This window comes from Myodes glareolus, chromosome 16 (assembly GCF_982192425.1).
Source record: "Myodes glareolus chromosome 16, mMyoGla1.1, whole genome shotgun sequence".
NCBI lineage: Eukaryota > Metazoa > Chordata > Mammalia > Rodentia > Cricetidae > Myodes > Myodes glareolus.
Window position 1 is genome coordinate 55,253,204 of NC_142041.1, and position 15,299 is coordinate 55,268,502.

The 15,299-nt window shown below is 41.7% G+C and overlaps 1 protein-coding gene across 1 annotated transcript in view; it reads right to left on the reverse strand.

The window, feature by feature from the left end:
- Armc1 (armadillo repeat containing 1) overlaps positions 1-15,053 on the reverse strand; it is a 29,082-nt gene extending 14,029 nt beyond the window's left edge. The window contains exons 1-2 of the mRNA XM_048419923.3: positions 14,905-15,053; positions 7,042-7,262 (exon numbers count right to left, since the gene is read on the reverse strand). Coding sequence (XP_048275880.1) covers positions 7,042-7,224 — 183 coding nt within the window. The 5' untranslated portion in view covers positions 7,225-7,262; positions 14,905-15,053. The remainder of the gene's footprint in view (positions 1-7,041; positions 7,263-14,904) is intronic.
- Positions 15,054-15,299: the final 246 nt, after the last annotated feature.

Below are 15,299 nucleotides of genomic sequence, written 5' to 3' on the forward strand. Positions count from 1 at the left end.
GAGAGGAAAAAGAAAATAAGTGTTTTTATTTTTAGCATCAATTGATTTTAAATTCTCCTTTAAATGTAACATTCAAAATAATCTCCTAGGAGCTGTGGTAACTGAATGTGTCCTATGAAATGAACATTCCGACCTTATCCACAAGGTCAACATTAGGTTGTTTCACTTTTATTTATCATTTCATCTTTACATGATCACAAGGAGCTATAGTCCATTTATTAATCTCAAAAAGTAATTCCAACAGCCAGCACATGCTGGATACTTTCTATACATAATTAAAATAAACTGCTGGGGGACAAAGCATACAATGAACTTTATAAAATGAAGTGACTGGGGTTTTACTATACTACATCTTTCCAATGTGTTGTAAATCAGAAAAACAATTAAGCAAGCAAGCAAACAAACACACAAAAAACAGGCAAAGCGGTATACTCCCGCAAGTACACCAGGAAGGAAGCTGGGGTAGAAGGATTTGCTCTGAGTCAGAGGCTAGCCATGACTGTATAGTAAGTTTTAGGATAACCTGGGTACAGAAGGAGACCGTCTCAAAACATCAGAATAAATAAAATGAAAATTACAAGATGAACTAATGGTCACAGCTCTGTACTTATGAGATAAGCTAACTTTCCCAGGTACTTGTTCTCTTACAATAAGCACATTTTTTCCACTATTTCCCTCACACGCGGCTTCTCTGGGGTTGTCTTACCTTTACAGCTAAATACTGTTATCATCTACAGACTTCACCATAACTCAGTCACCTCAATCTACTTATCTTTCAGGTTTCTACTGGGTTTTTTGCCTTTCAAGTAAAAGTGCTGAGTCTATTAAAAATGTGTCAGCTATTAAGGCCACAAACTCAAGCACCTGATTTTCTCTCTGTGATTACTAAAGCTGGGACTTCTGTTCCACTTAATGAAGGCTTACCTGACATGCAAACTGCCCTTTCCTGTAAAACTCATACCCAGTGCCTGTTTCAGATGCCATCGAGAGGGAGAATGCAGTTGTGTCCTTAGGAAAGAGGGGTGAGGCAGGTCCTAGAACTGACCCTTTCCTCACTGCACAGATAGCAGCAGTCTAGAGGTTGCACTCAGAGGAACTCAAATGGGCGTGGTGGTTTGTGAGTCTGTGAGGCAGACATCATACTGAGGAAGACACAGCAGTCATACTTGCAGAGAAGAAGCACACAGTAGTGTCCCAGAGAGAGCCAGAGAGTCTGGGTTTGAGTGGCAATCTGCACATGCAAAGCGTGAAAGGCCACATGGTAAGGGAATATCACCACCAGAAAGTAAATCAACAAATCTGGAGCTCAGGATGAGGTGGGAACAGTCTGGGAAGACATCTGTCACCACCCATGAGGCATCAGGGTGAGTGCCTAGATGTGTCCACCGTGGCAACAGTGGTAGCACAGACTGCACACATCCTAACAAAGCCCAGCAATCTTGAAAAATCAAATTGGTCCCAAGTTACCTAAAAGCAACACTGAAAAAAGTTCAACAGCATTTATAGAAATATTTTTTTCTCTTTTTAAAGTTTTTGAGACAGGGTTTCTCTGTATAACTCTGGCTGTTCTGGAACTCACTCTGTAGACCAGGCTGGTCAAACTCGGAATCATCTGCCTCAGCTTCTTAAGTGCTAAATTAAAGGTGTTTACCACCACGCCTAACTTAAAACAATTTTCAAAAACCTGACACATTAAAAGGCTTTAATACCCGGCATAGGGAGAAAATCACCAGATTAGAAAAGATGCAGGTAAATGTAACCTACATCCAGAATAGTAAGGCAAAGAGTAATCAAAGACACAAATCAAGGTAAAATAGAGATTATGAATTAGAAAAACATCAAAAACAGCTATTATAGTATGTTTCATGTTTGAGGGAGAGGATGAAAAATGAAGACAAGGATTAGAGAAGTGGAAGTCATTAAGAAGGCAGACAACCTCTACAGGACAAACCATGAAACAAAAACAGTTTAGATACTACACAATAAGGAGCAGTGGACTCTAAAATACAAAAACTAGCCAAAATGAAGTGCAGAAAGGAAGAAAAGGGGAAAGGGAAGGGGAAAGGGAAGGGGAAAGGGAAGGGGAAAGGAAAGGAAAGGAAAGGAAAAAGGAAAGGAAAGGAAAAAGGAAAGGAAAGGAAAAAGGAAAGGAAAGGAAAGGAAAAAGGAAAGGAAAGGAAAAAGGAAAGGAAAGGAAAGGAAAAAGGAAAGGAAAGGAAAAAGGAAAGGAAAAAGGAAAGCAAAGGAAAAAGGAAAGGAAAAAGGAAAGGAAAAAGGAAAGGAAAGGAAAAAGGAAAGGAAAGGAAAAAGGAAAGGAAAGGAAAGGAAAGGAAAAAGGAAAGGAAAGGAAAAAGGAAAGGAAAGGAAAAAGGAAAGGAAAGGAAAGGAAAGAAAAGGAAAAGAATTGAATTCCTCAGGCAGACAGGAAAGAAAAGAAGGCTAGTACAAACCCCAGTCTATGTGTAGGAATGAAGACCACTGGAAATGGTGAAGATGAGAACAAATATAAAAGACATTTGAAACTGAACGTGGATGCACATACCTTCAATTCTAACTCAGAGAAACAAACAAAGGGCATTAACAGCTGAAGGCAACACCGGGTGTGGTGGCACACGCCTTTACACCAGCACTCTGAAGACAGAGGAAGGCAGATCTCTTGTGAGTTTACCTGGTCTACAGAGTAAAGTCCAGGCCAGCCAGGGTGACATGAGACCCTTTCTCAAAACAAAACCAGAATTGGAGACAAGCCTACACTACAGGGCAACAACACTCCAAAAAAATCCTCCAAACTCTCAAGTGACAGCTGGTTGTGGTAACACATGCGTGTAATCCCAGCATTTGAGAGGCAGAGGCAGGCAGGACTCTTGTGAGTTCAAAACCAGCCTTACACAATGAGTGCCAACAGCCACGGCTATCTAGTGAGACCCTGTCACAGACAAAAACAAACTGAATTTTAAAAAATTCAATATAGTGATGGAGAGATGGCTCAGAGGTTAAGAGCACTGGCTGCTCTTACAAAGGTCCTGAGTTCAATTCCCAGCAACCACATGGTGGCTCACAACCATCTGTAATGAGATCTGGTGTCCTCTTCTGACCTGCAGACATCCATGCAGACAGAATGGATACATAATAAATAAATCTTTTTTAAAAATTCAATATATTTTAAAGCTAACTGAGTGCTAGGAAGTTAGCTAGGTGCTTGCTTAGCATGTGTGAAGTTCTGTTGAATCCTGAGTATCACACACACAAAGATTGACAGCATACTGCTTAAAGCAATGTAGGTATATATACATAACAAAGATGGGAGAAAAGAAGGGGACATAATATTGTATGATTCTCACTTCATACATAAAGCATACAATAAAAGTGGACATATAGGTCCGAAATGCATCTTATCAAACTGGGAGTGACCACTGAACTAAAATAAAGTTCTGAAGTTACATTATGAAAGGGGAACTATTAAAATGCATACCTGCTTCTCATCCTTATTAGAGCCTCAATCTGCTGGCCTCTAGTTCTGCATTAGCTCGCGCCTTCTATTTCCGCTCCATCACTACGCAGGCTGGCACCTATCATCCCACCACTTTAACCACTCCTGCCATGATCCTATTCTAACTTCCTTGCAGTCATTCTGTCCAACTTACCTGGCCAAGTACCAACCCTGGACAAATCCAGGGATTAGGCCCTCAGAGCCTATAGCAGGCCTGAAGTGGGAAGAAAAGTAGTTTAATAATCCAGTCATAGGATCATATCAATCCAATACTACTGCACTAAGCAGTTCTCAGCACTGCTGAGCAATTTTACCCTCCCCCACAGTAAACAGTCTTTCCTAGTTTCTATACTTAGAAAATTTGCCTACAAAAATATTACCTACTCGAGTCAGATGTGATGGTGCCATACCTGCAATCCCAAACTAAAGGAGGTAAGACAGGACAGGTGATGTATAGTAGGATATTCTATTTCCAAAACAACAAAATAAAACAAACAAAAAATACTGATGTGGCTTGAATCTGTCATGTTTTGAAGAGCTGATCTGGTTTGCAGCACTATTTTGAAGACTGTGGATCCTTTAAGGAAGGTCTGGCTGGATCACTGCGGGGGTAGGGGAACTTTTGTGGTACCCGTCCCTGGCTGCCATTCATTCAGTTGTTTCACTGTGACGTAAGGAGTCTACCATACATTCTCACCACCATGAACTCATGAACAGAGCTCTCTTGCCAAGTCTTCCCCAGCATGAACTAAATCCCCTTGAAAACACCAGTTAAAAGACACTTCTCCCCACTTCTGTTGTTTATGCCAGTCATTTTATCAAAGCAAAATCTCATGTCACACAGGCTGACCTTTAACTCCTCATCCTCCTGCCTCCAGCCTGCCTCTTTTAAACTGTAACAGAAATATTGGGTCACACACATAAAAAGTATGTGTGGTGACTCCCATGTACCCATCATTTGGCTTCAATAAGCGACAATCTGGTTTTATGTCAAGTCCTCTCTCTGGTCCATAATCATAACTGAATATTAGAGAACATCTTACCTGTAGATATTTCACTACGTCTCTAAGAAATTAGTTTGTTGTTTTCATTTGTTGTTGTTTTGGTTTTGAAACAGGATATCACCATGTATATCTGGCCAGCCTGAAACTCACTATGTAGACTATGAGGGCCTTGTACTCAAGAGATCCACCTACCTCTGCCTCCCAAGTGCTAGGATTAAAGGTGGTGATGCCATGCTCAGGAAGAAATTAGTTTTAAATTATCTTAATACTATTATAAAATTCTACACAAATGACCTTTTTAAAAAAGTAATGAACTTTTCTTCAAGTCTTAACACATTTTCATTGTCAGCTAATAACACTTCAACAGCAAGGCATTTTTTGTTTTGCTTTGATAGAATCTCACTATATAGTGCTAACTGATCTGGAACTCACTACTGTAGACCATGCTAGTCTCAAACTCACAGAGATATGCCTGCCTCTGCCTTTCAGGTACCAGGATTAGTGTATGCCACCACACCTGAAGGTATTAACCACCATACATGAAAGCATTACATTTTTAATTTAATTTTATATTAGTTATTTTGTACGCATGCCCTTGTACCACAGCACAATGCCTGGAAGTCACAAAGCAGAAGTTACAGAAATTGGTTCTCTCCTCCCAACGTGTGGGTTCCGGGCATCAATTCAGGTCATCGGACTTGGTGGCAAACACTTTTACCTGCCACGAAGCCTTCTCATTGGACAAATGACTTTAAATGTTTTTTAAATTGTTTTATTTTGCTTATATGGGTATTTTGCTTCTCTGTATGCCTGTGTACCACAAACTAAGGTACCCTGCAGAGCAGTCTAACTGCTCCTAACTGCTGAGTCATCTCACCAGCCTTCACATTTAGTGTCATCTACTGTATACTGCACATTCACTTCCAGTCACTCAGAAGGTGCTGATGATGAATGTGTTAAATCAGGACAGAAGTCAGGTCTACAAATAACATCTGACAGACACGTCCCTTAAAACGTGTAATGGTCACTTCCATCGCTGCTCTCTCCTCCACTCCAGCTGCCTTTCTTTTCTAAACTAAGTACTACTGTAGGGCCCAGATTTTACCTGTCACACAGAAATTCCTCCATTCCGGATCTGTCTGACGGTCTTGTTACTCTTTAACATGTTTCTCTACTCTCCACATTTCTCATAAATCCTTTTGAATCATTAGCTTTGATCCTGTATATTTTCTTTCCTTTCTGCCCCTTACCATACATTAAAATAAGTGTTATGTCCATCAACTAGTGGATGGATAAACAAAATGGTGTTTGTGCATACAATGAGACGTTACCCAGACATGGAAAGAAACGAAGCACTGAAACATGTTGAGGTCTATCTGTTCAACATAATATAAATGAAGCCAAAGTCACAAAAGTCACCTATTATGTGACTGTATCTATAGGAACACTCCATAGGCATTTTTGCAGAGTAGCAAATACATAGTCCAGTGCTGCCTACACAAGGGGGATGGCACTAGGGAAGAACAGATTACCAGTACAGTGTTCTCTCTGGGGTGATAAAAAAGTCTGAAAGTAATCCCAACACCTGAGAGACTGACTCAACAGGATCTCAAAATCCAGGTAGGTTTGGAAACATTAACAAGACTATGCCTCAAAACAATATAACAAAATTAAAACATTCTAAAATTGACTAAAGAGATGGCTGTACCACTCTGTGAATAAAAGCCACTCAACTGTACACTTTAAATGCATGAACTTTATGATGGTATACGAATTACATCTTTAAAAGTTGTTATGAACCAGATGGGGTTGTGTACATCTGTAATCCCAGTACTTGGGAAGATGGGCCAGGATAAGTGAGTTCTAGGTTAGCCTGGGATACAAAGTGAAATCCTGTCTCCATCTCCCTCTTCAACAAAAAAAGCTATTATGAAATTAAAAATAAAAAATAGTATCTTTTAGGTGGTGGATGTAGTTTAGTATAGCATGTGCTTAACATTCATGGCACCCTGATTTCAATTTCTTGTACTAACAAGTACCTTTCTAACTCTAGTTCTCTCAATTGATGGATTAGGGAACATAGATCATATATAGAAGGCTTAATTAACATGCATAAAACCCTGGGTTTGAGGTCCAGGTATACACACAAATGGGGGGGGCAGTAATGATCTGGGTGTGGTGGTATATGTCTACAGTCAAAAGATGACCGGAGTCCAAGAGCTGGAAGAATAGCCTGGTCAACACAGCAATATCCCATATCAAAAAGAAAACAAAAATAATAGATCATCACGTTAATTGAAAATACCAAGTACCAGAACATTTTATTTATATGTTATATAGTTACCATTTACATTAAAGAACCAAATCAACATGTGACTATTTATGTTAAGAACTACATGTCATAATTTCCACATTTTTTATATGCCAAAATAAAGACTGCATGATCTAACAATGTCCTTTAGTTTTTTACCATGTTATCAAAGGTGTTTGAAAGTTCTTACTTGCAAAATTGAAACACCAAGACTGAAAATATGAAAAGCAACTTACAAGCAAAGCTGAGTGAACAACAGGGGGGTTGGGATGGTCCATAAATAAAATAAGGCCAGGCAGACATCCCTGATCCTGGACGATGGCTCTTCTATTTAACGGATCTGCTGCTAAATCCCGTAGCTGGTTAACTACCGACAGAGCATCAGGCTCTTCATTCATAGTAGAAGAAGATGAATTCATCTTCTATGACATACACATGAATAAAATCTTCTTAAATTCTGTAAAAAGAAAAAGCACGGTTGACAAGATTAGTTCTAGTCTGCCAAGGTGACTCGGACCCCATCTGCTTAGACTTGTACTTACTGAGGCAGGGCCTCACACAGTCCAGACTGGCCTCAGACTACCTATGTTGCTGAGGCTGTCCTTGTACTCCTGATCCTCCTGCCTCTACTTCTCAAAAGCTAGGGTTACAAGCATGCGTCAACTATGCCCAGCTATGGTGCTTTTAAAGTAACTGCATTATAATATCTTTAGAAGGAAGCAGATGAATCTAAATCACACACAAAAATAAGAACTGGCAATTCCAGAGTTTGTGAAAAGTAAAATGAACATAAGCTGAAGAAAGAAATCAAGTTATTTATATATGCAAAAGAACATATGTCATCCTCAATATTCCAATAAATCTCATTTTTAGCAATACATATTTTAACACTATGGTTCCAATAAACAAGGTTTTTATGTACAAGCTTGTAACCTTTGCTCTCCTTTTCAAACTGTAACACTGCCAGGACTTTTCCTTTCCTGAAACATTTCTAGGCTAAAACAAGTGCCTCAAGGAAAGTGGTGAGCTGACAGCTTGGGTTTTCATTGCTCATCTATGGGGAGGGGTTGGGAGAGACACAGCAAACTATCTACAAAAGACAAAATCTCCAAGAGAAAAGGAGAGCACCAAAGGACATCCTTGCCAGACATGGCAGCACATCTGTGGTTCACGCGACCTGGTAGACTGAAGCAGAAAGATACCAAGTTCAGGATCACCGGGGTAACTTACTAAGACTCTGTCAAAACAAAAATTTTACTCAAGCAACTAGCTAAATGGTAGAGCACAGCCTAGCACACAATACTTAGTTCCTGAGTTCAATCCCAAGATCAGGGAAGAAAAGAAAAAGGGGCTTCTCTGCAAGAAGCCAAGAGCCCATTTTGTATGATCTGTCTGTGCCTCAACCAAGCAGACTGGATGACCATCATGCAGCTGGATCCATCTCTGTATGTGCCACCTCCTAATGTCTAACAGAAACACATCGAGAAGAGAGGACAGAATATGAAGTGATTTATTTTACAGACAGTGCAACAGTCAGACAAGTCAAATGTTTGCTCCAAGTCGTCAGGTCACTAAGTATAGAACGGGTGGAGATCTTATTTACTAATATTGTGTTCCTCAGCAGTCTTTCTACTTTCCAAACCCTCCTTCCAAACTCAGTATATGTTTTTCTCCATAAGTAACCAGCATATCTGGGTTTGGTAGGTCACACCTATCTCAACATATAGCTTTGGGAAGGCAGGAGGATCATGAGTTCATGAGTTCAAGGCATAGGTTAGAGGCAAGTCTCTGCCTTAAAAAACAGAGCATTTGAGAAAACCTAATGTACAGGCATATAAAAGACAAAGAAACAAACATTAAGAAACAATTTTTGCCTGGGTGGTGGTTGAGCATGCCTTTAATCCCAGCACTTGGGAGACAGAGGCAGGCGGATCTCTGAGTTCAAGGCCAGCCTGGCCTACAGAGAGAGGTTCCAAAGTTACAGAGAAACCCTGTCTCGAAATCAAAGAAGAAAGGAAGGAAGGAAGGAAGGAAGGAAGGAAGGAAGGAAGGAAGGAAGGAAGGAAGGAAGGAGAAAGATTTTAAAATCCATACCGTCAACCAATAAGACTTTGCATTGCATTCCTTATTCTGAAGAACATACAAGTGTTAACATGCATAAATGGATAAAGTCTTAAACGTCCAGAAAAGTCTACTGAAGTTATTTTGTGGGAAAAGGTAACAAAGTAGCAATACAGACATGTACAGAGATAAAGTAGAGGTACTAGTGGAGGAAGGGAGCGTTAAGTGTTTCCCAGCCAGGAGCTCATGCCTGTGACCCCAGGCCTCTAGAGGCTGAGGCAAAGGTCAGTCGTACTGACTACAGCACGACCCTGACTCACAAAAGGTCCTTCCTAACACTATGTATGTGGGCAGCATTAGAACATCGACCTGGGTTCTATCTGCCTGCTGCAAAAGATACACCTCTAGGTTCTTCGTGACTCAAGAGGTCTCCCAGTCATAGCAGACCGAAGTTTGGTCACTTACGAGACTGGAGAGATGGCCCAGCAGATGAGTGCTCCCTGTTGTTCAAGAGGACAGACATGAGTTCCCCGCACTACACCAGGAGGTTCACAACAGCACGGAACCTCAGCTCCAGGGCACCCAATGCCTCTCCTGGCCTCAAAAGGCACCCACACAGATGTGGTATACACTCACATACATACAGGCACACACATACATGCACATTAATAAAATATTTTTTAAAAAGCTATAATGTCATGGAAACCCTTTACACTCTGTATCAATGTGCACATCTGTAAAATGAGGTTGACAACACAAGCTATAAAACATCATACCATATAAATAAAATGACAATGCATACAAAGAGCTTTCTCTATGCCTTCCACATACTACATGTTCAATAAAAGGTAGTTTTCAGTTATATGATAAAAAATGGTAAGATTATTCAATAAAAAGTGTTAGACTAACTACTTAGCAATGTTATTAAAACCAGGAATGGTCTTTAACTCACAGCATGCTGAAAAGAAAATATATACACATAATACATTAATAATTTTAATCTCCAAGCAAATACAAAGAACTCAAGGAAAAGACTTTATAACAATAAAACCTTTATCAAGCAATTACCTTAGAATCAAAATATTATGGTTATTTTTGCCACTCTAAAAGTCAGGATAAAAGGCGGCACTGGATCGAACACATGATAAACTACCAAGTTTAGGACTGGTGGTTTCTCAGTCATTCCATCAGCATCTGAGCAGCCCTGCTTATAAATACCAGCTTAATGGCACAAGGCTCAAGCAACCTGCAGGAAGAACCAAATACTCAGCCATGCATGGTGGTCCATGCCTGCAATCCCTGCACTTGAGAGAGTTGAGAGGCAGGGGAAAGTGGTTCAAAGTCATCCTCAAGATATATAATATAGCAAGTGAGGTCAGGCTTTGCTACCTGAGACATTGTGTTGGAAAAACAGAAACAAAACCACACATCGGTTAGACGGCTCAGCAGATAAAGGCACTTGCTATACAACTTGCTACCTCTGGGACCCAGACAGTAGAACAAAGAACCTACTTTCATATCTTGTCCTCTGATTTCCACCCTTGGCACACTGTGACATGTGTGCCAATACATACTAAACCAGGATACACTAAATAAATGCATGTTAACACACACACAACAACAACAACAAAACCAAACACTACAAACAGTGGCTTTTTCACAGAACCCAGGCCATCCTTAAGACTACAGAGTTCTAGAATTTTTGGTTTGGTTTGGTTTTTCGAGACGGGGTTTCTCTGTGTAACAGCCATAGCTGTACTGGAACTAGATCTTGTAGGCCTCAAACTCATAGAGATCCGCCTGCCTCTGCCTCCTGAGTGCTGGAATTAAAAGCTTGTACCACCACTGCCTGACTTGGAGTTCTGTTTTTTATCTGCCATCCTTAGATAACTATTCAATGGAGATTATCCCTTAAATGCTGTACATAATCTTCCTGGTCCTTTGGAATGTCCTGGAGTCAAAATATCCTAAAAGTCCCATCTTCAAACCCTATTGAGAAAGGCTCAAACTAAAGTCTGTCTAGGAAAAATCAGGAATATCAAGGCAGTGACAAACTCACCCGCAACGAACAGAGCTGTGGTCAAGGGCATGGCAACTACAACTTTAAATGAGGCAAGAAAAAGCAGGCTGGAGCTCGGATTTGCTCTCCAAATTACAGGTTTGATGTAAAACTTCAGGGCAGAGTTATTCAATGCCGAAAGTTCACCTTATTTTAATATCTTGACGACATCAGATTACAGACACCCCTTTCTAACTATGTCGTTTGGATCTTTTAAAATAATCAATATTTCTGTAGACTGTTGAGTTCACAAAAAGCAATTTTATTTAATTTTAATTTTAACTTTGAGAGGTCTCATTGCTAAAGCCCCGAGTGCTGAGATGGCAAGAATACACCACATAGCTGTCAAAACAATGATGTCATAAGAGTTACACTGGGTTTAAGAAGGTAGGAACAAGCTTGGGGATAAAAGGGTACTTGTCCAGCATTTGCAAGGTAGTGCCACATATACATACAAAGAAGGGAAAACAGGAAGTGGAGGAGGAAGGGAAGGAGGAAGAGGAGGAGGAGGAGGAAAGACACATTCTTCTCTCTGCTTCTCGAGTACTAGGGTTATGCTGCCTGGCTTAAACGTTAGAACTGGGGAATGAAGAGATGGCTAAGCAGTTAAGAGCACATCCTGCTCTTGCAGAGGTCCCAGGTTCAGCTGCAAACATTCATGTTTGGTAGCTCGCAGCCACCCTAACTCTAGTTCCAGGTACTCTGCCCTCCAAGGGCACTTGCACTTATGTGCACATACCCACACTCATAAATAAAAACAAATCTTTTACTAAATTAGAATTTTAAACCCAACTTATTAATATACTCTGTAGTTTTTTTTTGCTACCTATCAAGTAAACTTAAATAGTATAATGGAGACATTTGCCTTCACAAGCTGGAAAATGGCTTAAGTGATTACTGAGGAATTCGCTCCACACTTCCTCCATTTAGTTTAGTTGACCTCAAAATAAACAGAGGAAGGGAATGAATGAGAACAACATATAATGACATATGAAGATGCCATTATAAAATCCATTACTTCGCATGCTAATGTAAGACAGTTTTTTAAATTCATTGGTGGCACACTACAATTAATTTTAGGGCTGAAGAGATGGTTCAGTTTATATGTCTGCTGTGCAAGCATGAAATCTGCGTCTGCATTCCCATCACCAGTGTAGGAGCAGGGTAACACAGTGCATGTATATAATTCTAGCTGCAGAAGTGGGGACAGGTGGATATCTGGAGGTTCGGTCACAGACCTATTGAAAGAGTAAAGTGAAGGGAGACTTACAAGGCACCTGATATTGATCTTTGGCATCCACCTATGTGCACAGATACATACATGCATCCTTACGCACTCACCCACTTGAGAGCACACACACACATACACACTTGGGGAGATGACTCAGAGGATAAAGGGATGAATGAGCAAGCCCAAGAACCTCCATTTGAATCTCAAGTACCAACGTAAAACAAGACAAACAAAACCCATGCACAGAGGCATACAGCTAGTAATTCCAGGGCTGGGGCTGCAGAGAACCCTGGAACTCACACATCAGCCAAATCAATGAGCCTCCGGGTTCAGCCAAAGACCCTGCTTCCAAAACTAAGGTATTAAGAGATGGAGGAAGATACCCAAAGTTAACCTTCTCAGGCATTCACACACAACGTACAAGCACATATACACAACACACACATACAGTGCACACATACATAAACAAGTGCACAGCACCTACAAAGAGAAATAATTTAAAATAACTGAAATCCTGATCGGAGGAAGTTTATAGTACATAATGAACCACAATGAAGATTGAAACAAAATCCTTTCCTTACTTTCTATACTAAATACCGCACTAGGTCAAATGCAAATATGCTTGCTCATTTGTTTGCTGGTTGTATTTTCATCCAAAGCATTAATGTCAAGAAGCACAGACCTGGACAATTTCCTGCTGGGCAGTGGTAGAGCACGCCTTTAATCCCAGCACTCAGCAGGCAGAGGGAGGTGCATCTCTGTGAGTTCGAGGCCAGCCTGGTCTACAGAGCGAGTTCCAGGACAGTCAAGGCTACATTGAGAAACTCTGTTTCAAAAAAAGAAAAAATAAATAAATAAATAAATGAAAATAAAAAAAGATTCCTTGGGTGTATCCAAAACGTCAGTAGATAGTTTTGAAGGTAAGACCTAAGATCAAGCACGTCAAATGATCTGGTGCAGAGAGGAGCCTGAAACTGAACTGGGATACACGGAATGTCTTGGAATAAAGCACTGAAGTAGGGCTGGAGAGATGGCTCAGCAGTTAGGACACGGGCTGACCTTCCAGAAGACCAGGTTCAATTCCTAGCACCTAGACAGCAGCTTATAACTGTAAATCAAGTTCTAGGGTATCCAATGCCCTCTTCTGGCACCAGGCATGCACATGGTGCACGGACATATATGCAGGCAAAGCAATACTGAAAATATTTTTTTTTTAATTCTTAAGAAAACATGAAAACTAAAACTCACCAAGACACTTATTATTGAGCAATGGGATATTGTGAATCTGGCAGTTTGTTTCGGCTTTATTATTAAATTACCAAAATGAATAAGGTGGAAAAACCCCTTTCTTCCAAAGAAAGTTACTGGAAGGTCTTCACAGCAAACGAAGAAAAGTGGAGAAAACTGGGGTGCACCTTACACAGGACAGCTCCAGCAACTGTGTGTGAATAAACGGAAGTTTTTAACCATCAGCAGTAAATTAACATGTCTGTAGTCTCAGTTTGCTCTTTTACCTTTTCAAAGTCAGCACCTGATGTCTTAAAAGACGATTTGGAAACACCATAACTATTGATGTCTATTTTAAGATGTGGGGTTAAGTTAAAATTGTTGAGAGGCATATTTCATCTTTTGAAAAAGAAAAGTCAGTCTTGCAAAATGACAAAACTGTGAAAAACTGTGTCCTTGTCTTTCGGCATCTCAGTCTCAGAAGGCATATAATGTATGCCTTTACCTTTTCTTCTCCTTACTTAGCCCTGGTTGAGCTATATAGATGAGACTCGCCTAGAACTAACAATGATCTGTTTGCCACTACCTCCCGAACGCCAGGATTAAAGGCATACACCACCACTACCCAGCCTTATTTTCTGTTCCTTGGTTCTATCTGGACAAACACAATCTTCAAACTTTAATGCGCACTGCAATCACCTAAGAAATCTTGTTAAAGAGCAAGTTCAAGCGCAGTGAGTGTAATGAGGTCTGGGAAGCAGAGATGTCCAACCAGCTTCCAGATGAGGGCTATGCCGCTGGCAAGCAGGCAGTCTTAGGAGCACGGAGCATGTGAGACATCTGTACTTGGGCAGATGTCCGATAGGTTCTTCTCTTCCTTCAGTCAAGAAAACACCACTCAATTCATAGACGTATTTAGCTCTCACGTGCTAACAGCTGCGGTGGGAACACACTTAGCCTAAGTCCTTAAGGAGTTAAGTGAGGTTGAAAAGCCACCACCACCACCAAACACTGAGATCCGATCTGGCTTCTCCTTGCGATTAACTAACTGTAACTCTCTGGGAATTGAGTTACCTCCTCCAAGCCTCAGTTTCTTCACAGAACAGTCTTGAGCGAGTTTCAGGGTGACAGGAAACAAGAACACAAGACAGGAAAAATTTCAGGCAAGCAAGCAAGCACAGAACAACTGACCCAAGCGGGGCCTTCGACTGCAAGCGCTGGCACGAAAGGAGCCGCTAACTGCGCGAATGCCCACCACCTGTGGACACGGGTGTCTCTTGAATGAAGGCCTGTGCGCTGAGACTCGCGGGTGGACGGGATTTACAGAAAGCACGCCGACAAGACGAAGCAAAAGCAAAGAGGCAGACGACAGCCGCTACCCATAAAGCAGGCTGGCTGGTCAAAGTCGGATGCGGGGAGGAGAGCGAGCGTCCCGCGGGATGCTGGCAGGAGGAGGGCGCAGCGGCGGGCCCGCGGTGCGGCGGCCACCTCCCGGCCCCAGTCTGCCCCCGGCTCACGTACCCTGCAGAGCTCCGGGCGTCCGGAGCCAGCCGCAGCATCAGAGCCGCACCCGCGACGGCGCACGACCGGCGGCGCGGCAAGCCCTAGCCGGGGCCTGACTCAAAGAACCACAGGCTTGTGCCGCCGGCGGAGGAGGGTCAGCAGGCTCCGCGGTGACCCTGTCACCTCTGCTGGCTTTGTCGTCCCATTGGCTGAGATTGCGTCCAACGTGAGGAGGGATATCCAATCAGCGCAGGTATATTTTCAAGCCCACTCTCTTATTGGCTAACTAGCCGGGACCAATGAGAACTCAGAACACTGAATTGGACCTAAGGGCTCGCCGTCCACCGAGGACTGACTAAATTTGCGTTCCTCGCTGTTCCGGGACTACAATTCCCAGAGTTCCCGAGGCCGAG